Here is a 27036-nt window from a genome sequence, read left to right as displayed (position 1 = left end):
TGAACCTCTTGGCACACACTTCATCAGTGACTTCATAGTCCGCTCTCACTTTTCTCGTAACTGTCCTCCGTGTGTGTGTGTGTGTGTGTGTGTGCATGATGCAGAGGCCCAGGAGAAGCCGTATTACGCTGATTACGCCCCATGGCGCCGCTCCATACACACCGTGTGCACCAGCAACTACCTGGATCTTTTCATCACAATCATCATCTTCACAAACCTCATCACCATGAGCATGGAGCACTACAACCAGCCCAAGGTAACCATGGTAACACCCTCTGCTTCTTGCCCTAGAACCATAGTAATGAAGTAAAGTACAGCAACTGTGAGTGTGTGCCTGTATGTTCTGCAGTACTTTGAGGAGATACTGAAGTATTGCAACTACGTCTTTACTGTGGTTTTTGTCATCGAGGCGATTCTCAAACTCGTTGCTTTTGGCCTGCGGCGTTTTTTCAAGGAAAGGTACTCACGCTCTTATTTAACACAACTACTATCACACAACAGGGGATGAGGTATAATAAATAAATGTTTGGGGTTTCTTTTTTTATCAAGATGGAACCAGTTGGACCTTGCCATCGTATTGTTGTCGATCATGGGAATCACGTTGGAGGAAATAGACTTAAACGCTTCCCTCCCCATCAACCCAACCATCATACGCATCATGAGAGTCCTAAGGATAACACGAGGCATGCATGCATACACACGCGCTGTGAGGCACAAATACACGGAAACACGTGCTGTCTGGCTGATGTCGCCATGTAATGTTTCAGTGTTGAAGCTGTTGAAGATGGCCACGGGAATGAGAGCTCTGTTGGACACAGTTATCCAAGCGCTGCCTCAGGTAACACACGGCCCGAAAGCTGCAGAGTACAAGTCGTGTCTTTGAATGTTAGCTCTTTGTCAACTAACGAGATTTCACTTCCTTCCTGGCTCCCCAAGCGAACTGTTTAACCCAAATAAGCAACATCATCTCAATACTAAGAGCTGAAAATTATCAGCGCGGCTGCTAATCCGCCATTGTATTCATATCTTCAAAGCGTGCTTTAATTGTTTTGCCACTGGGTATCTGTGAAGATAAACAGAATAATTGGGAGAATGAAATCTGCTCGGAAATTGCGTCAAAAAGACGACAGCACAGCTTCTTAGGTATAGTTTGAGTTGACTTGCAAAAACCTGACAACTTATCACGCTCAGTGTTTCTCCTCTGAGTCGATGCTGCAGAACACAAAGTCACAAGCTGCCCAAAAAAAATATGTGTATGTGGAGTAAATTGCTATGTGATGCAGTTTTTCTCCCCCACATCTCCTGTACAGCACTGGGACATTTAAGCAGTGTTTAATTTTAGATGTGTGAAGAACACGAAACGCTCATTAGCATTAGAGCCCCGGATCACGTCAGCGTGTCGTGAGATTATATGGTATTTTGAGAAACCGGACAATATTACGTAAAAAGATAACTTGACTTTTACGTGTAAAGTGCTAAAGCACAATTGAAATAATGTACATATTTAGACCAAACCAATTATAAGTGGCCTCCTGGGCCAAAAACTGCAAGGGCAGATTTATTGTTTTTGTTGACACAAATATTCTACGGGAAATAATGGTGAGGTGAGCCAGTATAATGAGAGACACCTCATTATACTGGCTCACCTCACAAACCTGATAATGTGCTGCATCAGAATGGTCTTAAAGGAAAAAGAAAGGTGATGCTGTAATCGGCCATTGGCTAATAATTGTCTATTTCTCCTACTTAACCCTTGCGTGAATGTTTATCAAAATGCCAAAATAATTGCCACACTTACTTGCTCTCTGCGATAATGGAGTCACAAGACTCTTTCACAGAAACAAGATAATCATAAGTGATTTTAATCTCTCGGCGGATTGGTGTAGCTGCAGCAATCAGCAACAGACCACGGTTCCCTCCACAGGGATGCTGTGCAACCAACTATTAAAGCAAGTGAGCTCCAACTGGGAATGAAAAATTTTAAAAAAGATATTAGCTCTGCTTACAGATTTCTGCCCCAGGGTTGTGCGGAGCATCAGAGGACCTCCAGAATGATAAAGGGTATAGATGAAAAACGTAAGAAGCACCAGAAGACATTACCGAGGGCATTTTAGCGGCTGCTCCTGCTTCCAAAAAAACACCCAAGTGATTAATTCTATCATAATTTTCTTATCGGTCTCCTGTGCAGCTGAGCAGGTGTTACAAACAGGAGGAGATTCTTTACCAGTTCACTGCCAACTGCCCATAAATGGTAATTGTGGAGTGACTGGGGATTATCCTTCGGGTGTTTCAGTGTGTTTATCATCATCTAATTGGGCGTGTTCCTACTGCCTGCCATCAAATCCCTGTGAAATACCCAATATTAAGGGGAGAGAATAAAAAGTGCTGCGAATGCAGAGCTGTACGATTCCACTTAAGGCATTGTGATGGTTCACAATAGCTTTTTAAATATAGTAAACATTAAAACAAAGTTTCTCCCTCAATGGCTTCTTTCTTTGTGTGTGCATGTTTGTGACTCCTATGTATGCTGTAAGGGTCTTTTTTTCTGTGCATCACTATATATCTGTAATATGTCTGTCTAGGTGGGGAATCTGGGTCTGCTCTTCATGTTGCTGTTCTTCATCTATGCTGCTCTGGGAGTTGAGCTCTTTGGAAAACTGGGTTAGTGTGTGTTTGCGTGTACGTGCATGCATGTGCCTGTGAGTGCGTGCATGTGGATACGTGCGCTTCCGCTGACACTGGTGAAACCCCCCCAGATTACATAATGTGCATAAATTTTGTTGTTACATACATTAGCTTTGTTTATTTTTAATCTGGTCTCATCTACACACTGTTCTCTTTCTTCTGTCCTCTTATCCTTCCCTCTTGCATTCCCACAGCCGTAAGATGCATTTTTTTTCTTATTTTTTGTCCTCTTTCAGAGTGCTCGGACAATAACCCATGTGAGGGGCTTAGTCGGCACGCTACCTTTGACAACTTTGGCATGGCGTTCCTCACCCTCTTCAGGGTCTCTACGGGAGACAACTGGAATGGGATTATGAAGGTTTTTTTTATTTATCTACCTGCAAATGTAGGATTTTTTTTTAAATTTAGGAATGGAGGCAGTCAATTTTTGTGGTAGACTTACTTCAAGGAGAAAAATGTAAACACCCCACATACTCTGTTACTGTGTATAGTTCACACTAGAAACTAAATTAAAGAAAGTATAATGTAGGTAGATTTAGATTGGCCAACTTGGGCATACTTAGAAGCAGAATTTATGTTTTAATGACTGAGAAATGATCTGTGTGTTTATGTTAAACAAAGAGCTGAGGGTTAGGAGGCTATATTTGATCTTTCACATTCAGAACAACACCTCCTCCTGGTGGAGAAATGGGGAGTTGCAGCATACCCTAAATGATTATTCCTGAGCATCACTTTAATCCCATATCTGTTATATATTTCATTAATTGCTGAATAATTTCTGTGCGCTTTCCCACATTTTCCAGGACACGCTGCGAGAGTGTCGCCCTCTGGATCGCCACTGCCTCACGTACCTTCCCTTCATCTCGCCCGTCTACTTTGTCACCTTTGTGCTCACCGCTCAGTTCGTACTCGTCAATGTGGTCGTGGCCGTCCTGATGAAGCACCTGGAGGACAGCAACAAGGAGGCCCAGCTGGAGGAGATGGAGGAGAAAGCAGAGTTGAGAGAGAAGGAGGAGGCCAGCCAACGCCTCGCTGCCGCATCTGTGGGTGGAGACTTGGGGCCTAACATGGAAGCACCTGCGCAGGTAGCAGAACGTCACATTTGGGGACGCGTGAGGGGGTAGAGAATATAGCAATGACAGCGGTGCTGATATCATATGGCAGGTGCAGCTTGAAGATGAGGAGTGTTCCCATGGCAACCTGCTGAGCATGGGACGCATGCTATCTCTCCCCAGCGACAACTACCCTCAACCACTCAGATGCTCTCCTTATCCTCCCATTGGCCATGAGGCTTATGTCAGCTACAGCTACTCAGGTAGTTTGGACGGTAATAGCCAATTAAAAGAAGAGGCAGATTTTTCTGTGCTTAAACCACTTACTGGCTGTTGTAAAGATGATTAATTCTATAAATAACAAAGAAGTAGCTGAGATGTTGCATGAAGCATCCTTTGATTATAGTCATGATTATTGCAAGGAGATTTATTTTAATATTACAGACAAATAGAAAAGACTACTTTATGCCTGTGAATCACATGTCTATCTTTTATCATAACTCATTACTGCTGGCTCCATCCTGGACTTATTTTTAGGCTACTGGACATTTACAAAAGGTTTACTTATAATCTCAAATGCATCATATCGAGACAGCCCAACACACAGAGTTGAGCTCCATTTACATGCATTGAAAAAACATTAAAGGAACCAACAGGAGTAAAGGAACATCGTCAAGAGTAATCACCATCATCAGGGGTTAATGTATTTGAAACATTTGGTTTACTTAATTGGATGGTAAAAGATGACAAATATTCATACTCATGTTTGCGGTGCAATAAAAATGCAAGACGTAGAGGCCAACTGAAGGCATCAGAGGTGAAGCTGAAATGTTGAATTAATTTGTATATTAATAACTCCAAAGGCGCAAAGCCTTACAGAATGGTGGGGCAAATGTCAAATCCATGTCAAGTATTTAAATCAGCAGAAAGAAAGGAAAAAATTATCAAGGAGAGAAAAAACAGTGTCAAAAACTGAACTTTTGTCTCTGCCAACCAGTTATACGATCATTGTTGTTGGCAGGCTCGATGTCCTCTCTGGGCTCCAGCGGAGGCGGCTCCCTGCTGCAGGTTCCAGGAGCTCTTCCGACCATCAGCCGCGCTTCACTAGGGTCAGGACGCAGCTCCAGGCCAAAGATCTTTCTCAGCACCTCCCAGAGCATCGACAGACACTCCTCGCACCGCCTCAGCCCCGCAGACAGCATGGAGGGATGCAAGTTTAGTCCGGCCCGCAGGTTAAACAGGCACAGACTCAACTCCGCTCATAGCATCGATGGGTACAGGTTCAGCCCAGCTCATCAGATCAGAAGACAGAGACTGAGCTCTGCTCACAGCATGGACGGCTACAGGATAAATCCAGAGCCCAACACTGACAGACCCTTACTGAGGTCCAGCCACAGCATAGACAGACACTCCTCACTCAGACTCAGCCCAACCTACAGTGCCGGCAGACGTCCTTCAAAATGGTTAAATCCTGAAGACAGTCAGGACAGAAACAAGCTGAGTCCCTCCTATGTCCCAGACAGTTCTGTCATAAAGAGACCAGCATCCTTCCGCTCTGCAAGCAGACAGTTACGAAGACAGGTGTGTTCATGTGCCCTCTCCTGTCCTGTCCTGTCCTGTCCTGTCCTGTCCTGTCCTGTCCTGTCCCGTCCTGTCTTGTCCAGTCCTATCCTATGGGATTCAGAGAAGCAGTATAATGTTTATTAAACCCCAGTTTTAATAAACAGTGGCAATAAACAGTTTATTGACCAGATTTCTGCTCTTCACCTTCTGTCTCAGAGCTGTAAACACCCCAAACTCTCATCACTAGAACCACTAAGATTGACAACATTTCAGTAATAAGAAGCTCGCTGCCTCTCCATGTGCTTACGTGGGTACAGAAAAGAGCAGGTATCAATGACAGCGAGACTGAGTCAGAGACGGAGGCGTTAGGTAACAAAGAGATTTGCTGAGAAAGCAGGAACATAAGGAAGGTCAATGCAGCTAGAGTGGTGCTGATATGCTGGCGATCTGTGCTGAGATTGTGAGGTGAGCTTGACCTTTATGGCCTGATGTGTTTCTTCTAATAATGTTGTAGCTGTTGATTTGTGCCGGAAGCAAAATGATCTTTGATCGGTGACTCAGGCAAGTGATGGTTGCTGTACAATGATCAGACTTAAAAATAAGGACAAATAATGATAAATTTGAATCTTCATCAGTTCGTCACTGTCTCGTTTTGAATGTCAGCTCTGTGCCGTGCGTCCCGTCCAGCGCATAATGGAGACTGTGTTGTGTCTGCAGGCGGCTGTTCGCTCTGACTCTCTGGATCAAAATGGCTCAGCCGACGATCTGGCCGAGACCCACCTGGCCGTCCCCACCATCACTTCCACGCCACCTCGGCAACGATCGTCCAGTGTCCACACGCTGAAATACGCTCACCCCCAGAGGGTCATCTCATGCAAGAGCCACAGCCGGAGCCACGGTGAAACCACTGAGGAGGAACCTGTACCTGAGCAGAACACCTGTGGCTCCCAGTTGGAAACAAATGTGGAGCAGAGGCTCAGGGACCCGCAGACTTTGTCCAGTTTGAGGGTTCCCAGTGGCGACTCCACTCTATCTGCACCGCAATGTTGCTCCGGAACAGCTGGCCCTGACTGCAGCTGTCCCCCATTAGATGACACAGATGAGGAAGTCAGCCATATTAACAGTGCCGTGCACACACACTCCCACACACAACCTCCACCTTGCCCCTCACACAAAAGTAGACATCTCTTCCCCAGCCCCAGGGAGCACAGGACCCGCCTCAGCCAATCAGTGTCTCCGGTGTTGGATAGGAACAGGAAACAGAGAATGAGTCCGCCGCCAGGAGAGGAGCCAGTAACTACGGCAACGCAAGTGATAGACAGTAGTCTTGAGCTGAGAAGGCGAACTCCGTCATTCGATGCCGCCACACTCTCAACAAATCACCCACAGGAGAGTTCTGTGGACGATTAGAAAGACCCACTGACTGTTCATTTCTGAGGGAGAGTAGTGCGAGCCCAGAGTAGCAATCCAAAACAGGAAGGATACCCATTTCCTGTTTGATGGACAGCCCCTCATACCATCCAAGGACAGGATTTCTGCATGGTTTCTGGACAGAACTCTTTCACACTGTGTGTGTACAAGTGTGTGTGTTTTCTGTGCTACTTGGCACAGAAGATGCACACAATGGCTTTTTCTTTTTCTTGTCATTGTCCTAGCTTTAGTTTAGACATAGCCGTCACTCCTCCACTATATTTACTCTAACATCACTCTCTTCCCTGCTTGCTCTCTCTCCACAATCATCCCTTATCGTGCACTTCATTCCTCGAAAAGAGTCCGACCTTAACAGCCGCAAAAGGCACATTAGTTGCATATTTAAATGCTTGTTTAACACGTGTGACTCTTCAGATTATTTCCTCAAACAGTCCTTTGCTAAATAAATAAAGGAAAACGTCCAGAATCATTGGAAAGGTTACATTTTTTAAGAGCATCTTTTTCTTCCATTAGCTACTTAAGTAAGCTTTGTCTAAATTACAGTTTTATTACACAAAGAGATGCTCGTATTTAATAAGGTCGATAAATATTTGACTTTTTTTGCTCCGTCATGTTTCAGAATTATTCAGTCTCTTTCATCATATTCAGTCATGTGTGATAAAAAACAGATTTTTCTGATCTGCGCTATATAAACATTTGTTTCCAAAAGAAATGACCATGTAAGTGATAGTTACTGGGACAAAGATTTTATTTGTAAATGTTTAATTTATAACTATAGGAATATATAAAATTGTGCAGGTGTTTTATCAGACTAATTTCTCCTTTAGAGCAAGAACGAAAATGTGGCGCCCAAATGAAAGGAACGTTATTTTCTCTCAAACAACTGGTGCCGTGTAGGGTGACCTTGGATTTTGTAGCTTCTACCTCGCCGACCTTCACACCCCCGCACAGAATTGTTAGAATGTTCAGTCGTTTTTCGCACCTCTGCATCTCTGTCTACCTGTAGGTAGTTCCGATGCAGGTGAGTATGAGGACTGCGGTTAGAGCGCCCCCTGCTGTCTGAAAACAAAACTCTCCCTCCCCTTTTTTTGGTCCACACACTGTACAGCTGCAGGGTGACTTTTTAAGCAGATGCACAGAAGGGCTTCTTCAGGTGATCTAATGGCATGTTCAACTTTGTAGGCTAGAGAGTATATTTTATTTAAGGACTACAAAGTTGTATTTCTACAATGTGAATGTCAATTTGCCTGATGGTGGTGACGTGGACGGAGTTTTCCTGAAGAAGGAATGATGCAAAGATCACCTGCCGCTGCGTCATCGGACAGTGCTGGAATAAAAACCACCTCCTGTCTGACTCTTTTACCTCCCGTCTAAATCTGTTCTTTGCGTCTGCATGAAGATGAAATAAACGAGGTGTTGCCAGCTTCCGAAGTGAGCCACTTGGTCCAAAAATAAAGCTGAAGCACAGCTGCTTCTCACTGGCGCTAATGAATTCAGCATAACTTTGCCACTCTAATTATGGCTCTCCAGCAGATGTTGATTAATATGTTTTACACACCCTTGGATCTTGTTCTCAATGCATAATTATGTTCGTTTCTCACACAGCAATAGAACAAAGTTTGTGGTGGTGGATGGATTTTATTTATTTTTGTTTTACCAGCTCAGCATATCATGATGAAATATTGGATCACACGAGTATTCTGCAATGAATCTCTACACTGGTTTTTTTGCCAGTTCTACTGGTCAGGCTGCTGACCTGGGTCACTTTCATCCAATGGGAGGCCACAGATGTGCAGGGCAGCTTGTGATTGGTCACAAAAAACAGTCTTTACTGTCCTCTTATTTCCTTCTCAGAAGACCCTTTTTAAGGCAGATGGAGCATCTTCGCTGATCTCGGTCTAAACTAATCCGAACCTGACCATACGAGCATTACATCCAGGTGCGTGCACGCTTGTGTATGTGTGAACCAGGTGCATTTATTTAGATTCCAGGAGTGTATGATTACAGCTGTGTTTGTGTATGCTGATAATCTGTGCGAGGGTGTGTGTGTATGTGTGCGCATGATCAGATGTTCTTCACACAGAGCTACAACTAACTAATTTAAGCCAGCAGTTTAAAATAGATCATGCATCACATGACCCGATAGCCCACCAATCACGGGAGTGGAATGAACACCAGGCAGGAAGCTGGCGCAACCTGTGTCGTGCTCAGCTCGCGCCTCTGTCTGTCCGTCCGTCTGTTTCTGTCCGTCCGTCTGTGTGAGTGTGTATCTAGAAGGCTGGAGCCATGGGTCTCTGCTGTGTGAGCTTCTGGGGGTCCAGCGTTTCAGTGAAAGGTGGTGCCTGATAGGGGTTGGTGGTTACTATGGTAGCTCCGTTGGCAATGGGGTACGGTGTAGCTCGAGCGTGTCCAAGGGCTGGATCCAAGTGTTGCCATGTAAACATATTGGTGTTGCTGCCGGTTAAGAAGCGCCGCAGAGCGCTGAATGTCAGCACAGCCTGTTGGTAACACAGACACACACAGCTGTTACTCACACACTTGCATGGCGAGCCACGCTGTTGCCATGATGGATTAGCCAGGCCTGAACACAGATGTGTTTTAGCACATGTAGAATGATTTTTTTATGCTGTAGATGTGTGTATGTATAGACACACACACATATATATATATATGCACACACGTACTGTATATATACATATAAACACACACACACATATACATACACAGGCACAGACCAGACATATATGTCTTCTCCAGACTATCTTATTGTCTCATTTTTTGTTTGAATTATTTATGGAATTTTGGGATCAGATTTAATAATTCATGTTTGCTAGCGAGCAGATAGATAATATGATATTAAAAATCAACAAGCAGCTGCAGAAGGAAATGGCAGGCCAAAGGAGACCACTTCTGACATGCTGGACAGTCTGAGTACAATCACAGATCATGTGGCCCACATGCGCCGACAGGGAGATGGATGACTGCTCCGTGTGTGATGGCGAATCATTTGGCCTCTGTCTGACCGTCCCATAGCCATTTTAATAATTTATAGGACACAAATCTCATTCTGTCAGTCCCCACTGAGAAACTGTCTAGGTTGAAGGCAGTTCTATGTTTGTAATGAGGGGAGAAAACTCTTTGAGGCTTATTCTAGGCTGACACGAGAGGCCAGTGCCCAAATTTTTGCTTGAATGACATCATCTCTGTACATCAGAAGAGTGTGTTATGTCAATGGCCTCCTTGATGGATTCTGAAGACACTGGAATATAATCAAAGACAACGATAAACCTGCACACCAACACTTGGACATGCAGACAGTGGGGACGCATAAACATACAGACCCAAGTAAGGATGGAGAAGAAGCAAAAAGCGATGGTGGCTCGTGCAGCGTCAGAGCCCTGGGCCAGCGGCAGCTCGTCAGGAGAGGTCGCCTGCCACTGATTGGCCAGAAAACAAAAGCCAACAAACCACAGGAAGCAGGCAAGACCTAGAGGCAGATTGAGAAGCATCACAAGGAAACATTTTAGACGCCCCTTGTGGTTAATGTCAGTACAACAGCACGTTGTTCTGTTTTAGCCTGTTCACAAACTGAATCCAGAAAGTTTCCAAATATCTCCCACAAGAAGGTTCATTGAAGCCCTCCTTTGATCATAAACCTGATTCAAATATCACAATTGACAGATGAACTCTTGGGATTTAGAGCGATCCTGGCGCCCTGAATGACGTGACCACAGCATTATGATGTTTATTGCAAACTTTATAATAATGCAATAATTCATAAATACGTACCGGAGAAAACGAGATCTAGCAGGACGGCGCGTTTCCGGTCCTTGATGCTGCTCATGGAGGGAAAGTAAAAGTCAAGCACGAGGAAAAAGACGCTGCCAAGGAAACAGGCCACGCCCACCGTGACGCCGTAGTTGCAGGCGTCCGCGTTGTTGTTGAAGACGCAGAGCAAACGCTCGCTGCCGATGTTGATGTAGCCCTCGTTGACGATGCAGCTGAACACCACGATGGAGAAAACCTGCAGGTGGAGACACGTTTTGAGTTCAGACCCATGAAATGACGTTGCTCGATCGATTAACGATCTTTGATTCAGGGAGAAATAGAAAGTGAGTTAGGCTGAAATGTGACGCAGACAATTTACCTGCTTCTAGTTAATTTTTAAGGAATAATCCGTCTGCTTATTGTGCTAACTTGGGGGGAAAAAAACACTTTAAATCATTAAATCATGTCCTGAAATGAAGAGTAAAAATAATAGGTACAATGTTTTCAAATTGAATTACTTTCTATTTTATCGCAGTGGAACGCAAAGCGCGCTGCTTTGTTGTAATTTGGTGATGACAAATGATCTGATCCCGAACTGAACGATCAAAAATGGTCAAAGAGATAAAGAGAGCCAACGTGCAAACAGGAACCCGCTTTAAATCACACTGGTCCTTAGTGTCTGACTCACAGCTGCAGCATCACATGGCGAAGATAAAAAGCTGCTGCATGCTGTTTAGCGGGTATTTAAATCCCCAAAAAGGCTCCATCCAGACAAAAAGAGGCTCCGGATAAACATATGCTAATGAGCCTCTGGAGCTGCAGACACAAGACACAATTTATTTCTGTGTATAACAGCGATCCAAGACACAACAGCCGAGGATTTAACGTTAAGGGTTTCATAAATAAGAAAAAATGTATGAGTGATTTATAATAATCCTGCAGAGAAATAGAAAACATGAAGGAGACCCAGACAGAGAGCCGGGGGAGCAGGCAGGCCTGTTCATTAACAGGACGTTGCAGAGGAGGCTTACCCAACACATCAGCCGTAGGATGGTCCGGGGGTGCTTGAAGAAGGCGACCGGGTCGAAGCTGATGCTCCCGGCCTTGGCGGCGCCGTACGCGCCCGCTGACTCCATCCCCGCGGCGGCTTTGTGCTGCCCGACGGCCGCTGACAGAAGCAGATGAGGCGGAGGGAGAGAGCTGCGCGCACCGGCGGCGTCCTCCTCCAGCGTCACAGCGCGTCACAGCCGCAGCTCCGTCCACGCTCACCAGGGCTCCTGGCGATTAAGGTAAATAAAGGCGCTTAAAAAACCAATAGACCCAAATGTCGCCAGAATCACGTGATACATTTCCATTCTATTTTATTTTTCTATATTTTATTTTGCTGCAAAATAGTTTTAAAATGACTGCTTTTTGTCGGAGAGCGCATCCACATTTAAGCAGCTGTTTTTTTCCTTAAAATATTTCCAATATACTTTTAACCTCTGTCACATCTTTTTAAAAAGAAAGCATTTCGACCTGATATGTTGGTTTCCTAAACAACAGATTTTCAAACAATTATATATATTTGTGTTATTTGCTGACATTTCTAGATGGATAATATAGCACATCTTTCATTATGTGACGTGTATTAGTTGTCAACTGACAGATACACAGAGATATGAGACACTTCTTATAGGAACCAGTAGGTCAGGATCAATATCAATAGGTCGAAATGTTAAAATTTCCTTTAATGTTACCGTAAAAAGACACATAAGGTCAAACTGAACTTAAAGCCTTGTGAATTTTATTACATTTAATACAGCTGGTTCATGACAGCACAGTGGAGAAGATAAAACCATATCCATGTTTTTAGAGACAGGATAAAACACGCGCGCACACACCACACACCACACACACACACACACAACACACCACACACACACACACACACACACACACACACACACTTTTGGATTAGAGCTCATCTTTGGATTTGTCGGCTTTTTTTGCCTCCTCATCTTTTATGTCCTTGATGTACTTCCTCCTGTCTTCATCCTCCTGGAGGCAGAAAGAGAATCTTACTTTACCAAAGAAAGAAAACAGCACACACACACACACACGCCGCCGCACAACACACACACACACACACACACACACACACACACACACACACACACACACACACACACACACACACACACACACACACACACACACACACTCAAACACCACGTTTATCTCCTGATATGTTGCGTTCATGGTCGTCTACCTGAACTCTGTCTCTTTTGGCTTTCTCCATCTCAGTATTGAGAAACTGGATCAGATCCTCCAGTCTTCTTTCTCCAGAGTAAACCACCATCTGTCAGAAAACATGATGAGACCCAATTCTTCAGTTTTTTTCCCTAATTTCTGATCTTTATTCTCAGGTCTTCTCACAGTCTTTACCACCAAAAAACGACTCATGGTTCAGCATCCCTGAGTCAGAGTTTACAAAAGAATATCTGAGGAAAAAAAACAATATTTCAAAGAAAAAGGACAAAAATGCTCCCTACTCGCTCGGCGTGCAGCGCAGGGAACAAGCAAAGTGTGGGGTAGGCGCCCTGTGGCGACAGGTTGATGTCATTGGCTGAGGCGTCGATGCGAGCGATGACCACGCCTTCACGCCCTTCTGTGGCCTCTGCTAGCTCCTCCCACAGCGGAAACAGAGCACGGGACGCCAGACTGTACGGCAGATCTGAGACACAGGGTTGATACAGGTGAGATAAATGGGAGCAGTCCAGTGTGAGGCCTGAAGGCATCGAACCAACGACCTTCGTGTCGCCATCAGGCTGCTGCTGAGTGTGTTTACATACAGAACATGACAAAAACGGTCTTGTTGGGGTTAAAAGCGACCTCCTCCAGATTCATTCCCACCAGCTCCTTCACCGGCTGTGTGTCCCACCCCTCAGGGATGGCTTCACTCTGCATCTTTGGCTGTTGTATTAAAACACACACACAAACCAGGAATGCTGTTTTTCCCACTTCCTGGTTGATCACCTGTGCACGAGCATGGACGTTACCTTGGCTTTGCCCTCCAGGTAGGATGCACAGAAGGTTTTTATGGTCTCCACCTCCAGAGTGTCAGAGGGCAGCTGATAGGTCACATGACTGGTCAGGTTGACCACGCGAATGAGGGGAGCCTCAAAATCCCGAACCCGGAAGTACTCCATGAGCCTGCCGTTACGGGGTTCGTCCACGTTCACCCAAACAAACAAAATCTGAAAACACACACTCGGAGGTGAGAACTCAGCTTGGCGTGTGTGTGCGTGTGTGTTTTCTACCTTCACTCTGAATGATTGTGCAGCGTTGTTAAAGGCAGAATAGACGTGGTTAAAGTCAGCAGAGCTTTTCCTGATAAAAAGGAGGGCGTGGTTTAACACAGGTGACGACAGTATCTGATTGGCTGTCTGTAAGCATGAGAAGAATGAGAAAAGATCAGTTATTTTATATTATTTTTCACACATCAAGGGATGAAACAGAAACCAAAACACAAACAAATGGTGATATTTGATGGATTAATGTGGTGTAGTGGCCAATCTCAGCTCAGACGCTGAATGAGGAAAGGAAAAACGTGCATGTCTTTGAAAACGCAGAGTGTGGCTAATGCTCGCTACCTTCCCAGTGTATTCAGTGACCGGGTCCATCTGGTAGACGCTGATAAAAACCATCAGCTCCTCTTTTGATGTCTGAGGCATCAGTTTATAAGCCTGGATAAGCTTAGACTGCAAAACACACACACACACACACACACACATACACACACACCCCAGTGAATTGCACAGTATCATAGAGACACACAAGTACCAGATTTAGAAAATGTGCTGAGCTGATGCTAATGCTAACATAAATTTGTTTAATGCAGATTTAAGTAAAGGCCAAAAATATCCATAGACATAAAAAAGTATATGGATTATATAGAATACCTTTCGGAGCAGAAACACCACATCGTATGTGAGGCCGTATTTGTGGGTGACTTCATTGTCTTGGGTTATAGCGAAGCTGACGTCAGGAAGTTGGATGGCCGTGGCGTAGAACGTCTGCACATACTCCTGGTTTAACTCCTACAACACATCGACACACTTACTGGAGCCATTGTATTTCAGTCCCAGTTACAAGCTGGGAGCTGAAGGTATTTTATGTATTACCCTGAAGAATCCAACCACAGTCACGTCCTCTGAGGCCTCTAATTGGCTCAGATCTCTAACGAGGTCCCCAGCAGAACCTGCCCTCCTCCTCAGCCAGGTCAGAATGGAGGTGGAGCTCTGAGGAACTGGGATTTAAATACCAAATTATCAATAACACAAATCAAGTACAGACACTTAGTGAGCGTGAAATAATGACTAGTTTATTCCGACGTACACATTAATCTTAACTAACATATAAAGGAAACCGCTATGAAAATAATTATAATTTTAAAAGCGCAGGAACGAGTGAAATGGCGACACCTACTGGTCAGATAAGGATACTGCACAATGGCGTCCGTTTATGCCGTGAAGTCACGCTTAAAAAGTCATTAAAAACGCCAGAAATAAAAGTATGTATATTAGTCAAGTGGGCAATAAATTCCATGTTAAAGATCTACACGCAAAATACGACAGCGACGAGAAGCTTAAATGAAAACTTGGATCGTTTCATCTGGATATTAAAGGATACGAGCGTGTCAACAGTCAAAGGTAAAGCTCCGCTGTGCACATGGTGGCCGCGCTTAAATGGGATGCTAATTTACCTGAGGAGCAGCCAGAAAAGTGTGGAAATAATCTAATCTCAGATAAAACGTGAAGTGGGATTTGAGTTTGTTCCCCAGGAAATAGACGAAGCCCTCATCTTGTGTAGCAGCAACAGCCCCCCCACATAGGTTTATTGTTGAAAAACAAGCCCTTGACTTCAGTGTTTGTTTCATTTTTACCACAGCAATTCTTACTTGTTAATGGCCTAAAGCTGACTGTAAACCACCAACCAAAACGTGCAGGTATTTAAATGATATCCAACCGTGTTTTAAGGTTTTCCCGATATGAAGCTATTTCCATGCCTCATCTAATAATCTCAGCGGCAGCTATGGCCTTACATCTTATTGTGTGGTATGCTGTAAATTAATAAACTGATAAAGTCCAGGTAGGTTATTATGCATTTGCAGCTCCCACTACCAACAACAGGCTGACAGTTGTCACAGGCAATAGAGGTAAAGCTCCAGCCTCAGAAGAGGGGCACAGTGCGTTTGTAATTATTATTTGCACATACCAGGACAAACTACTGGACTGTGTTTATCTCCTGAAACGTACAGCCTTATTTCGGACGATCCCGCCACGTTGAGCTCTTTAGCCAGGTCCTTCTCTTTCGCTGCATCCACCACTGCCAGTTTGACCTCTGACCCCTGTAGCTCCACGGCAGCGCCTTCAAAAGCCGCCGAGACTTGGTGTCCCTGTCCAGAAAGAGGGACGTCTGCACACAGAAAAATGGGACATTGCAGCACCTCCATCTCCTCCCATCTAAGCACGCGGGGGTAACTCACAGAAGTGCACCAGCAGCTGTTCATGCTCTCTCAGCGCCCTGTCGAAGTTCCCTGAGTTCAGCTGTAAAACGCCATCATTCCCAGTGCTCCATTTGTCCGCGTCGCCATTGACAAATGGCAAACCCAGTATCAACACCCCCAGCAGCAGCGACCTGTTCATGGTGGCCTGCAGACTGTCTGACAGACTGGAGGACCGGCCGCTAGGCTGTTCCTTATCTCTTCGGTCTGTTGCTGATTAACCTTTGCTGTCAGAGCCCTGCTGTAAATCTTTCATATCGCATATTTGACTAATATCTGAACGCCCTTTGCCTGGTTTAACCTCAGCTAACCTTCACATAAATACTCACACTCAATTTGGTTGAATCAGATTTATTTCACAATCAGGATCAGACAATTATAAATACTAACTTGGCAACATTTTGATTTAAATAACTTTAAATAAGTACTTGTTGAAAGCAACACAGAGGTAGCTGCTAATTCAGGCATTAATTAGTCACTGATTTGAGCTTCTCAGCCATTAAGGGTGGCAGACATGTTCTGTGGTATCTACAACCGGAGTCCTGCAGTAAAAAGCCAAGATTGCCTTCATCAAAACAGGTTTAAATAATAAATCCAGTTAGCATGTGCATTTGACAATGTTAATGGTCCAAAGCGCTCGACACGTGTGGGGTTAATTCCGGTGTGTTTTTCTCTCAAAAGTGCAGAGTGTGATTTTTGTTTTTTGAGTTCAAGCGTATCATCTTAAACCTGAATCTGCGAAACGGCTTCAATCTTTTTCTAAAACATCGCGTCATATTTTCCAAAAAGGCTTCAATAAGTAACGGGAATATATACAAATAAGTGGCGTTCATTGTTTGTTACTCCATTTAAATTCTCTGACTTCACCCTCTGGTGCAGAGGACGCGCCGGAGGACGTCTCCCAGGTTGAGATGGGATGATGTCACCTCTTGTGCACGTGCAGAAGCCTTTTGCACTGCGGGCAGTAATGATGGACGTCGTGTAGGCTGCGCACCATAAACGGAATCAGACAGAAGCCACAGAACAACCTGAAACGCACAGATGAAACATCCATGTTGTTGACTCTCACACCTCCTAACCCACGTGTGCGTCTTTCAGCGCCTCACCCCAACATCGCCAGGATGACACACATGCCCCAGGCAGTCCTGCCAGGCACGTATATGACCTTCGAGCTGACCACCTGCTGGCAGAAGGGACAGGAGACAACGCCGGAGAGTTCAGTGAGATACGCAGGTGAGATGGGGACGGGTCGTGGCTGGGTCGTCACCACTGAGGCTGGCCTGGTCTGGGTGGTTCTGACTGGCAGGGTGACCCCGACTAGACACAAAGTATAAAAATATAAAGGGCGAATGCCGCCATCTTGGAGAGAGATTAGAGTGAAGCGCAGTACTTTCTGTGAGAGGATGGACGACGGTGTCAGAGTTTGGAGGTGATGTTACAGATGTCGGTGCCCTGGGCGGAATCAGGAGAGGAAAAGGGTCCAACGGGGTCGTAACTGCAACATAAGAGCGTAACACAACAATAGGCTCTAAAGCTGCGTCAAACTACTAAAGTTTTACTACTGCTGCAGGCAAATAAAGACAAACGGGTGTTGATTAATGTGTAATCTAAATATTTGCAACTGATATAACAGCGGTGGGAAAACCTGCATGAGTGTTGAGGTGGTGGGGGTGGGTGTTACTGAGGGACATGAGTCTGTCCTACCTGCTTCCCTGTAGGTGGGGGGAGGGGGCAGGGAGGGGGTAATGCAGGCGTTGTAGGATGGAGGAGGGGGTATGTTTGTTGCCTGGTTGTCTGAAAGTCGAGGTACGACACAGGCATCATCATATGAAGGAGGGTCCATCAAAGTCAAAGGGGGAGGCTGATGATGACAGGAAAAGACATTTTTGAGTAATTAATTACAAGAGTTGCGGTATTTTACACACACATCTGTGTGTGAGTGGTGGGCTGGAGAACTTAAATAATCCCTTCCTAATGATAATCATCATCTGGGACATTTGATGTGGAAAACACTGGGAATAACAGATAAGATAGCCTTTTTAAAAAAAAAAAAAAAAACCTAGACTGTGACTGTTAGATACTGCAGTGATGGTGAGCTGTGAACAGACAGCATCTGTGCACGCTGTTGCTATCGGCCTGACGTGTGTGGTGCTGATCAAGCCAGTGGGTTAGGTTCTAAGTCACTTATGCCGACCTACAGATTACTACCTGGATCTGCACCCTCTTACTCGAACAGTCTTCTTCAGCCCATGCTGCCCCTCGTCAGCATGTGAGCATCATCTGGAGAGCCATCTGAACAGCAACAGCAATCCAGACTGTTCTCCTATTTTGTTCCCCACTAATGGAATGAACTCTTGAGCTCTGTTAGAACAGGAGTAACCCTCTCTCCCTTCAAAGAGCACTTGAAGACACGGCTCTTCTAAGAGCACCTGATCTCCTAACAGCACTTATCCCTCTTCACTCCCTCTCCAATGCTCTCCACTTGTAGCTGGTAGTTGTACGAGGTAGTTTAGGACTGTAGTATTTTATTCACATAGGTCTCAATTCCATAGTGGCTTGATTGTCTGTAAATTGCTTTGGATAAAGTGCTGGCTAAATTATTAAAATGTAATAAAAATAAAATCCTACAAGCCCACAGGTATGGCATAAAATTATATCTAGATGAGATCTGAGACATAACTGTTTAAGACTAAATGCACATTATTTCTGCTAAAAGCTTGACAGACTTCTAGTTACGGTTGCTAACGTACGATTGGACAGTAAACGTTTGAGGGCGGAGTCCATTTAAGGCGCTACCATGATGTCCCGCCCTCCTCCGCCTCTGATTGGCTGAGACGGCAGGCTTTTAAAGTGACCAATCAGAAAGCAAGGTGTAGGTCTGTGGCAACACACTGCCCGCCCCCAGTGCCAAAACTCAACAAACCAGTCAAATTGTGGCACTAAATTGACACCATACCCCCATCTGATATCATGCCTGTTGCATACGTGTACACAGTAAAGACCTGTGTTGAATCTGAAGGTTTCTAGTCAATAGAGTCTTTCCACCTCAATATTTCTACTTTTCTCAATTAAAAATTCAAAATGGGCACAGTCTTGGTTGCCAGCAGAGAGAGTTGATGGCCACATCATTTAAAACTCGAGGTCACACACTCTCAAACACGCCGTTGTGAGAACACGCACTGAAGGAATGTTTTTGAAGCACCAGACTCAAAACCAGTCAGATTCAAAGAGGTTCTGAACAATGGAGGCCCAAATACACAGTTCTGAGCACTACAAAACTGGGATTTATATTAGATCAGCGCTCCTACCTCAGAAAGATGACCCCAAATGAAGAAGTTTGACCAGCAGAGAAACGTGTACCGTGTTTGTGAGAGTGTGACATCACAACCTGTCAGACCTGTTTGCTCTGGAATTAGAAAAATTCTCTTACGACAGAGTATTATCTTCACCGGTTTCCTTTTTAAGACTGGATTCCTGACCCTCTCATGAGTCTCAATCAAGAAATAATGTCTCTAGTTAGTAGATATAAATGCACCATATTTGCATTTTATTCATTTAATTAGCCCTTAAAAATGAATTTAAAGTAATTGACTAGAAGAAGTGAAAGTGAAAGTTACTGTGTCCTGGAAACATGAACTGTTAATTTATGATGAAATGATAAAATCTTTATAACTTTTATAACATTCTCATTGAAACTTATTTCAGTGAAGTTTAATTTTTTTTAATTAAGTTTAGTTTAATTTAAAGTAAATTAGTCACTTATGAGTATGTGTTTTTTTGCTATTTGTAATTATGTTAATAGGGTCAGACACAAAAGCACGACATCCTGATATTTTTAATCAGTTTATTTTATTTAAAAAAAACATTAAGATGCTAAATTGACAAGTTGAAACCGAAGTTCCGTCACAGCTCATCTTTAGTGGTTTGATTGGTTGATGCCTCGGCAGACTCATCCTGAGAGATGAGAAAGATGAGATGGATGGAAGGAGAGATGAATGGATGGATGGATGGAGAGATGAATGGATGGATGGAAGGAGAGATGGATGGATGGATGGAAGGAGAGATGGATGGATGGACATTTGTGAGTGTATTTTTAGTAACATTATAAATATACTCTATGATGTAAATACAAACCTTGTCATTATCATCTTCATCATTTTTCTCATCTTTGCTGTCGCTGTCATCTTCGTCGTCATCATCATCATCGTCATCGTCATCATCATCACCATCATCATCGTCGTCGTTATCGTCATCATCATCATCATCGTCGTCGTCGTCGTCGTCATCGTCATCATCACCACTCTTCTCAGGCAACACTCCCCCGTTATCCAGGAACTTCGATAAGGTCTCTAGATCTCTATTTCCTGTGTAGTCCACCGCCTCCATGGTAACAGAATTGTGGATGAGAAAAAAATGGACAGGTTGAGCGTGTGTTTGTGCGTTCTTGTACTAGCTACTTATTGAGTACCAAGATACTCATTCTACTAGGAAAGTGAGGACATTTTTACTGGTTGACACAACTTCAAAAGACTGTTTGAGGGTTAAGACGTGGATTTAAGGTTGATTTTTAGACTTGGGTTTAGGTCAGGATCAGAGGGTTAGTTTGGACGGTTAGGGTGTGTGTGTGTGTGTGTGCGTGTGTGTGTGTGTTTACCTCTCCACCAGCTGGGAAGTACTTGAGTGTTGGGAATCCGTCAATTACCAGAGAGTCAACCTCGTTGGCTATAGCATCCATCTTCGCAATGATGATGTCATCTCTGTCAGCATACTTTTCACCCAGTTTCTCCCATGTAGGAGCCAGTTCCTTACAGTGTCCACACCATGGAGCATCTACACACGCACACACACAAACACACATTTTAACATTGTGTCTCTCGCCTGTGCATTTATCGCAAATAGTTTAATTTAAATTGACATGTGCATCTGTGACATTTATTGTGGGAAGGAGCTGTAGATGTTTATCTTGTGCCCCCCCCCCTTGATGGTGGGACACCTTTGTAGATCCTCTGCATCGTGAATAATGCTTTATTAAAAGTGAACGCATGCATATGTGATATCTGGAGGACATGGACCCTATAGGTCATGCGTTTGGAGTGAGATATTAGAGATGGAGATAGAGAGACTGTGATATTACAGTGGGAAGGGAGGGCATGAATACAGGAGGGACAAAAGTTATAAAAGGAGTGATGGTTTGCAGCCGCATTAACAATGACTTACAGAATTCCACAAAGACGTTTTTAGTGGGATCCAAAGCAACAGACTCAAAGTTCTTCCCCACCAGGACTGTGACGGGTCCCTTGTTCCAGTCCTCAGGGATCTCCTCTGATTTAAAGTATGGCTGCAGCAGAGACATCCACGGGTTTAAAGGCTTGTGAAGGCAATGAAATTTGGGTTTTTTTGCCCGTGCGTTACCTTGGCAGTGCCGCCTAGGACCTCCTCGCACATCTGCAAGATGGACTCTAACGTCAGCTTGTCGGAATTGATGGAGAACTTCTTCTGGTTCTCCATGTTGATGAGGCGAGCTGTGGGGATGTCACTTTCAGACACTCCAAAGTAGTTCATCACGTGCGACAAGGTGGAGTTGACGTCAATGGAGATGAAGAGGATCTATGTGGGCGACATGAAAACAATGGGAATAACGCTTAGCTCATGTTGACCTTCCCCGTGTCCTGATCCTGGACCAGTACCTTGCCCTTGAACTGGTTGGCGATCGGCCGGCTGTCTTCCAGCAGGGAGACCTGACCGTCCACCGAGGAGTTGAAGAACAGCAGGCAGTGCAGGACGTAGTTGGAGGTGAAGATCTTTTCTGCATTCTAAACAGGCAAAACACACAGTTACTCTAATTTGCATCTGTGCGCGCGCGTGAGATGTGGCTGTGTGCAGTACCTCTGGGTGGAACGGGACAATCAGCTCCATGCTGTTGTTAGTAATGAAGGACGTGATGTTTTCCTTGCTCAGCTTCATGTCTTCTGGCCACACAAAGTCTGCTCTGCCCTCATCGAACTGGCAAACACACCAAGAGGTTCACTTATTACACGAGGATCCTCCTAAAAACCGCTGCCCTTCCTGCCTGTCACCACTAGGCGGCACCAGAGTCGCCACGTTCACCTTTTTGAAGAGCACCACTGCGTTCCCCTTTATGTCGTACTTCTGGAACACCTCTGGACTGGAGGAAATGGCGAACTCTTGATCCGTGTTGAGCAGATAAACTTCTTTGAACACTTTGGCCTCCTCACTCTCTGCATCCTAACACAAATGCAAGTGTTCCTTAATAACAAATATAAAGATGAAGACATGATTTATTTTAATTTTTTTTAAATGGACGTACCTCAAAAAATCCAACAATGGTGATTTTGTGGGAGTCGATGAACTGATCTACAGCGTCCACGGAGTCGAGCACGGGAACATCAGGACTCGCTTGTCGCTTTATCCACTGAATTATAGCTGTTAATGTCCTTTTACCTGGATAGAAAACAGACATTAATGTTGCTATACAAAGTACTAAATACTTTTGCAAGTGCCAACCAGGGTTTGTGTCTACTATAAATGGGTTGTATGTTAGCATTTAAATACTGGATAAAAATCAGAGGTTTAGCCTAAAAAGGTAGAAACGCCAGTAAAGTCCACGCGTTTATCCTAAAATGCTTCACTACCCAGAATGCATTGCGTGCCCAGAGGCAAAGTGGATCAGTAACAGGTAACAGGCAGGTTTTATGACCCCATTCCTAAATTTGCGTTGGGTTTGATAGATGATAAAGCAGGTTTTATGTGAAAATTGTTCAGTTAGTCAAATAACCTAGAGCATAAAGCGGTGTGAACAGGCTCAACTGTAAACAAAGATCCTCTCTCACACACGCACACACCTTCACTCATCTCGAGGGTATCCAGAACAATTGTGCGCGCGCGTGTGTGTGTGTGTGTGTGTACCATTGTAGTCAGTGGGTTTCATGCTGTCTCCATTCACAAACAGTTTGAGGCTCGGGAATCCAGCGATTTGAAACTTCTCCGCCAGCTCCTTCTCCTCGGTGGCGTCCACCTTTGCCAGACGTATGGCTGAACCCTCTTCCTTCAGCTTCCCAGCAGCCTCGGCATAAATGGGCTCCAGCTGTTTGCAGTGGCCACACCAGGGAGCATCTGCACAAAAACAGTTGGTGGTTAATCTGAGACGTGTGTGTAGATGTGAAAGCAAAAAGCGACAGAACCCGACCAAAGCAGCAGATAAGCAGCCACGGGGCTCCTGCCGTTGCTATCAGGAGCTCCTGCAGATATGAACATGGAAATAAGCTGCAGCAGCTGCGGCTCTTTTCCCTGTCAGTTCACCTGTGGGAGAACTGATGCCCCGAGCACCTGGACGAGAGAGGCCATGTGCGCGCGAGATAACGCCTCAGTTCTTTCCTAAAGTCACAACGTGTCGCTCTCTATGGCTTCTGGCTAGTTTTCTGCTTTGAGGGAAACTTCTGGGAAGATTTACTGTTATGCTTTTCAGGATTATAGGTTTGTTAAATAGAGCTGGGCCACTTACAGAATTCCACCAGTAGATACTGGTTTTCCTCCAGAGCTCTGGCAAAGTTGTTGACATGGAGGACCATCACATCTTTCTCCTCCTCTATGTCTGTTGTTTTTTCCTTCTTCGGCTCCTTGTCCTCCTCCTTGTCCTCCTCCTCGTCCTCCACCTTGCCCTCTGTCTCGTCCTGTTTGTCGGCGTCCGCGTCGTTGGCCTGGATGCTGGAGGTCCACAGCAGCAGCCCCAGCAGAGTGATGGACAGAAGCGTGCACGTCTTCATGTTGGCGTTCTCCGTCGCTCTCTGCTAGCTGCGCTCAGGTGCTGGCACGTGTGGTTGCAAGTCAGCACCTTTTATCTATCTAAGCTAGAGAGTGTGTCACAATGTTACTGGCCTTCCTGCTTAGCCAATCGCACGTGTGTCTGCAGGGGGACTCTTTCCCAGTCCAGCCAATTGAATGCTGCCTTGTACTGGAGATTTGGAATTGGGAGAACAGGCTGAGCCACTTGGGCGTCGCTCATTCGCTGTTTTGTGTTTTTAAGTTGTTGTCTTGTCTCCCTTCGCTGGTTTGATTTGGTGTATGTTTTCGTGCGTGTATCCCCACCACCGTCCTCCTCTCAGGCTTTCTTATATTCTGTTCTTAAAAAACGTTTAAATTCTGTAAAAAAAACATTTCCTCACCTGTCTGTTGGAGCTGTTATTATGCAAACGTTGCCCCTCCTCTGTCTCAATGGGGCTTTTCAACATCTCAGCCCCACCGAGACCCTCTGTGTAAACGCTAAGAGATTCCAAAGATTAATTGTCACTGGAGACATTGTTGTCCGTCTGTCCGTCAGACGAGCGACTTCAGAGTCCCCACCAGAGACGAGACGCTGACGGGACCCTGGAAAACAAGTCTCATGAATTTTCTTAATTGAGGAACATTTAAATAAAGCAGGAGCTCATAATTACTGTACAAATATTAATGTACAAGTCATTAAACATTTAAGTCATTTTCCCACTGCGGCTCAGGTTTGTCTGCGTGGGCTCCGACCTGTGCACACGCACGACAGCAAGATGTTTCCAGCTTTTCCTGCCACCTCAGACCCACACAGCAACAACTCACTCAACAGTGGTAAAAAGACCTTTATTTGTGACACATGATCGCGACGGTTTCACTTTAATCTGTGCAGGTGTAGAACCTTTCACCTTTGATGCTCAGGTTTTCCAGAACCACAACTAAAATTGGGGGGTAAAGCATACATGTTACGTAAATAATGTAGGAAAAACCAGTTTAATCCACCATTTTAGTCCTGCTTTTTACATTTTTTTGAATATTAGGTGTGTCTCCCTCATTGAGGTCAGTGTTGCATGTGTGTGTTGTCCGTCAGCGTGTGTGTGATCTCTGGGTTCGGTTCCCAGAACGCCAGCAGGTCGCTGAAGTCCGGCTGGCTGTTCTCCAGGCAGCTCGTGGCGTGTTGGGACGACGCGTCGTCGCGCGTGTCCATGGCGTCAGGGCGGCTGGAGTCGCCCGCGGGGCAGCGCGGCGAGGGCTCGGACCAGAAACTGAGGGGGAGGTGTCGTTTGATCATGGGTCTGTTGTGGCCCTGACCGGTGCCCCCGAGCTGGAACAGTTCTGCCAGGGGTCCCAAACCGCTGCCTCCCTGAGCCTCCCTGCATTGTGCGGAGTTTTCCGGCTCCTCTGGACTTTCTCTTGCAATTCTTAGCAGGTCGTCATAGTAACGGAGGCGCCCGCTGGTTGTGACGGAGATGGGGTCGCTGTAGATGTCGCAGGCCTCCTCGCCGGAGGAGCGGCCGAAGTAGTGCTGCACGTCGCGATTGATGAGATCCGCAAACCTCAGCAGCCGCTTGGTCACGTCCAACGCCTGGGGGCCAGAAGTGAGGAAGGCCTCTTTGGCGCACTCCTCCTCTTCCTCCTCCACGATGTCGCAGTCTTCCTCCTCCTCCTCCTCCTCTTCATACTCTTCACCTTCCCTCACCTCTGAGTTGTCCTCCTGCATCTTCTCCTTGTCCTGGCTGTAAGGACACTGTTGGAAAACCAGAGGGAGGTAGGCTGAAGGCGGCGGCGCCGGGATCAGAAAGTTTCGGATGATGCCCGTCGCCATGTCGACACAGTAACACTGGAAATAGTTAGGCAACAAAAGCCGGGGTTCTGTCCCGCGTCAGCAGCGGCTCCAGATTTCTGTGCGTGTAACGCTGGGATCACCACTGTATATATACCTCAGCACGCCGCTGCACGTGTGTGTGTGTGTGTGTGTGTGTGTGTGTCTCTGTGTGTGTGTCCTGATGGATGAAGCAGCTTCAAGAACAAATATTTGCATGCCGGATTGACCAAACACTCTTTATTTACTTTATCGCTGGGCAACCGGGGGCAGGGGGGGGCACCGGGTCTAATGGATGAGGGGATGGAATGATGCTAGGGGACGATGGAGAGTTTTTAAACACACGCGCACACTGACAACACACATCATTGCTTCTTTCCGTCTGCCTTATCAGGCTAGTTAAAGGATAAAAGAGCGTGAAATCAGATCATACGCTGTTTTGACTTCTAAAGGGCGGATGGTTGCTGGTGGGGGGGGGCAACTGGGCGACTGGTCTCCACGCTACACAATGTTCTGTCTGTTTCTCAGTGGGACCCAGCAGTCAGAGTAACACACGTCAGCCTTCCAAACTACTAATCCTCCCTGAAAACGGAACTGTGAGCCTTTGCAAACTCTGACTTTGGCTTCTGGTTGTTGACAGACTCAAACAGGGTGTTGTCGGCTGCTTCAGATCAGCTTTTGTTATAGGTTGTAGGTGATGTTCAGGTGTCCTTTTCTGGCTGCTTGACCCCCGTATGACCGCCACAAAAGACACAGTCACCGCATGTACAGTACGTTGTTTGTTTGGGGAAAAGTGGCTGTAGATTTGGGTCAAACGGGCTTCTGTAGTTCACCTGTTGTGGATGATGGTTTTTGGCGACTGAGTTGGAGGCACTGATCAGTTTGACAGATTTAGCATCAATACCGACCCACAGGACGCCTTATTTGAGGTTTAATCAATTTTATTTTTCCTTATTCCTGCTATCACCTTGTTGTTGGTTGCTCCACACCTCATTATGCGGGTCGTTGAAACTTCCCCTGACACAATGGGGTTCGTTGGAGGCTACCAACGAACCCCATTGTGTCAGGTGACAACCAGGTGACTGAAGCTACAAATGTGCTAATGGCTCCTGAAGAGAACACGAAGCACTAATGAGGTATTTATATTATTAGTGAAGTATTGACTGGCTCTTGAGTTTGTTGCTCTCTTAGTATATTGCATTTGTCTATTATTAGTAGTATTGATAAAGCATGTAGATATTAAAGAATTTATGTCTGACAGCTTCAGCATTTTAACATGTTTCATAAACTGATCAAATGGAGCTGTTTAAATTTTTATAATTCCATTTCTGGTTTCTTATTTGATTATTTGGATTTGATAAAATATTTTTGATTCAAATGAAATA

General features: G+C 45.3%; 6 protein-coding genes across 9 annotated transcripts in view; 1 reads left to right on the top strand and 5 right to left on the bottom strand.

Annotated features, from left to right (window-relative positions):
• Positions 1 to 8158, top strand: part of LOC130526998 (voltage-dependent T-type calcium channel subunit alpha-1I-like) — a 36108-nt gene extending 27950 nt beyond the window's left edge. For 2 of the 3 annotated variants that reach the window (XM_057035009.1, XM_057035010.1), the window contains 10 exons: positions 105 to 256; positions 350 to 459; positions 550 to 683; positions 768 to 838; positions 2583 to 2661; positions 2922 to 3043; positions 3489 to 3770; positions 3850 to 4000; positions 4759 to 5318; positions 6018 to 8158. In XM_057035009.1, the coding sequence (XP_056890989.1) occupies positions 105 to 256; positions 350 to 459; positions 550 to 683; positions 768 to 838; positions 2583 to 2661; positions 2922 to 3043; positions 3489 to 3770; positions 3850 to 4000; positions 4759 to 5318; positions 6018 to 6710 (2354 nt within the window). In that variant the 3' untranslated portion in view covers positions 6711 to 8158. The remainder of the gene's footprint in view (positions 1 to 104; positions 257 to 349; positions 460 to 549; positions 684 to 767; positions 839 to 2582; positions 2662 to 2921; positions 3044 to 3488; positions 3771 to 3849; positions 4001 to 4758; positions 5319 to 6017) is intronic. The other variant, XM_057035011.1, reaches the window with a different exon arrangement.
• A 191-nt stretch (positions 8159 to 8349) lies between these two features.
• On the bottom strand, positions 8350 to 11748 carry LOC130527009 (synaptogyrin-3-like). Its single transcript, XM_057035036.1, has 4 exons — positions 11531 to 11748; positions 10521 to 10755; positions 10073 to 10218; positions 8350 to 9229 (listed from the first exon to the last, which is right to left on the bottom strand). Exons 1-4 carry the CDS (start codon positions 11633 to 11635, stop codon positions 9002 to 9004), a joined length of 714 nt encoding a protein of 237 aa, XP_056891016.1. The 5' UTR covers positions 11636 to 11748; the 3' UTR covers positions 8350 to 9001.
• Positions 11749 to 12263: 515 nt separating this feature from the next.
• Positions 12264 to 16259, bottom strand: zgc:136472 (uncharacterized protein LOC678514 homolog). The gene is made up of 11 exons (XM_057035031.1): positions 16030 to 16259; positions 15759 to 15959; positions 14666 to 14790; positions 14444 to 14581; positions 14135 to 14242; positions 13802 to 13927; positions 13541 to 13738; positions 13334 to 13454; positions 13034 to 13215; positions 12751 to 12840; positions 12264 to 12539 (listed from the first exon to the last, which is right to left on the bottom strand). Exons 1-11 carry the CDS (start codon positions 16187 to 16189, stop codon positions 12456 to 12458), a joined length of 1533 nt encoding a protein of 510 aa, XP_056891011.1. The 5' UTR covers positions 16190 to 16259; the 3' UTR covers positions 12264 to 12455.
• Positions 16260 to 16382: 123 nt separating this feature from the next.
• Positions 16383 to 19782, bottom strand: LOC130527012 (lipopolysaccharide-induced tumor necrosis factor-alpha factor homolog). Of its 2 annotated transcripts, none has more exons than XM_057035039.1 (5): positions 19356 to 19782; positions 17752 to 17908; positions 17438 to 17542; positions 17154 to 17227; positions 16383 to 17075 (listed from the first exon to the last, which is right to left on the bottom strand). In XM_057035039.1, the coding sequence occupies exons 2-5, from the start codon at positions 17888 to 17890 to the stop codon at positions 16911 to 16913; spliced, it is 483 nt and encodes a 160-aa protein (XP_056891019.1). In that variant the 5' UTR covers positions 17891 to 17908; positions 19356 to 19782; the 3' UTR covers positions 16383 to 16910. The 2 variants fall into 2 exon arrangements, with proteins under 2 accessions (XP_056891019.1, XP_056891018.1); XM_057035038.1 differs by having other exon boundaries at positions 17154 to 17364; positions 19356 to 19682.
• Positions 19783 to 19877: 95 nt separating this feature from the next.
• pdia2 (protein disulfide isomerase family A, member 2) lies at positions 19878 to 23890 on the bottom strand. Its single transcript, XM_057035029.1, has 11 exons — positions 23570 to 23890; positions 22975 to 23181; positions 22376 to 22509; positions 22156 to 22293; positions 21934 to 22050; positions 21735 to 21860; positions 21460 to 21654; positions 21265 to 21385; positions 20702 to 20877; positions 20182 to 20427; positions 19878 to 20001 (listed from the first exon to the last, which is right to left on the bottom strand). Exons 1-11 carry the CDS (start codon positions 23829 to 23831, stop codon positions 19951 to 19953), a joined length of 1773 nt encoding a protein of 590 aa, XP_056891009.1. The 5' UTR covers positions 23832 to 23890; the 3' UTR covers positions 19878 to 19950.
• Positions 23891 to 24654: 764 nt separating this feature from the next.
• Positions 24655 to 26695, bottom strand: LOC130527008 (protein PERCC1). Its single transcript, XM_057035035.1, has one exon. The coding sequence runs from the start codon at positions 25652 to 25654 to the stop codon at positions 24890 to 24892; it is 765 nt and encodes a 254-aa protein (XP_056891015.1). The 5' UTR covers positions 25655 to 26695; the 3' UTR covers positions 24655 to 24889.
• Positions 26696 to 27036: the final 341 nt, after the last annotated feature.

The sequence above is a fragment of the Takifugu flavidus genome, chromosome 6 (assembly GCF_003711565.1).
Source record: "Takifugu flavidus isolate HTHZ2018 chromosome 6, ASM371156v2, whole genome shotgun sequence".
In the NCBI taxonomy this organism is placed as follows: Eukaryota; Metazoa; Chordata; class Actinopteri; order Tetraodontiformes; family Tetraodontidae; genus Takifugu; species Takifugu flavidus.
Note: the sequence above shows the minus strand (reverse complement) of the source record. Positions and strands in the feature narration are given on the sequence as shown.

Excerpts from the sequence above, each read along its gene's own strand:
- LOC130527009 (XM_057035036.1), bottom strand. The coding sequence starts at position 11,635 with ATGGAGTCAGCGGGCGCGTACGGCGCCGCCAAGGCCGGGAGCATCAGC. Across the intron at positions 10,219-10,520 it reads GCTAGATCTCGTTTTCTCCG|GTCTTGCCTGCTTCCTGTGG; the intron begins GTACGTATTTAT and ends ATCTGCCTCTAG. Across the intron at positions 9,230-10,072 it reads TCTTCTCCATCCTTACTTGG|GCTGTGCTGACATTCAGCGC; the intron begins GTCTGTATGTTT and ends TGTTACCAACAG.
- LOC130527008 (XM_057035035.1), bottom strand. The coding sequence starts at position 25,654 with ATGGCGACGGGCATCATCCGAAACTTTCTGATCCCGGCGCCGCCGCCT.
- pdia2 (XM_057035029.1), bottom strand. The coding sequence starts at position 23,831 with ATGAAGACGTGCACGCTTCTGTCCATCACTCTGCTGGGGCTGCTGCTG. Across the intron at positions 22,510-22,974 it reads GAAACCCACTGACTACAATG|GTAAAAGGACATTAACAGCT; the intron begins GTACACACACAC and ends TTTTCTATCCAG. Across the intron at positions 22,051-22,155 it reads CAGTGGTGCTCTTCAAAAAG|TTCGATGAGGGCAGAGCAGA; the intron begins GTGAACGTGGCG and ends TGTGTTTGCCAG.
- zgc:136472 (XM_057035031.1), bottom strand. The coding sequence starts at position 16,189 with ATGAACAGGTCGCTGCTGCTGGGGGTGTTGATACTGGGTTTGCCATTT. Across the intron at positions 14,243-14,443 it reads TGGTGTTTCTGCTCCGAAAG|TCTAAGCTTATCCAGGCTTA; the intron begins GTATTCTATATA and ends TGTGTTTTGCAG. Across the intron at positions 12,841-13,033 it reads CTGCGCTGCACGCCGAGCGA|ATGGTGGTTTACTCTGGAGA; the intron begins GTAGGGAGCATT and ends GTTTTCTGACAG.
- LOC130527012 (XM_057035038.1), bottom strand. The coding sequence starts at position 17,890 with ATGGACCCTCCTTCATATGATGATGCCTGTGTCGTACCTCGACTTTCA. Across the intron at positions 17,543-17,751 it reads CCCCACCTACAGGGAAGCAG|TTACGACCCCGTTGGACCCT; the intron begins GTAGGACAGACT and ends CTTATGTTGCAG. Across the intron at positions 17,076-17,153 it reads GTCATCCTGGCGATGTTGGG|GTTGTTCTGTGGCTTCTGTC; the intron begins GTGAGGCGCTGA and ends TGTGCGTTTCAG.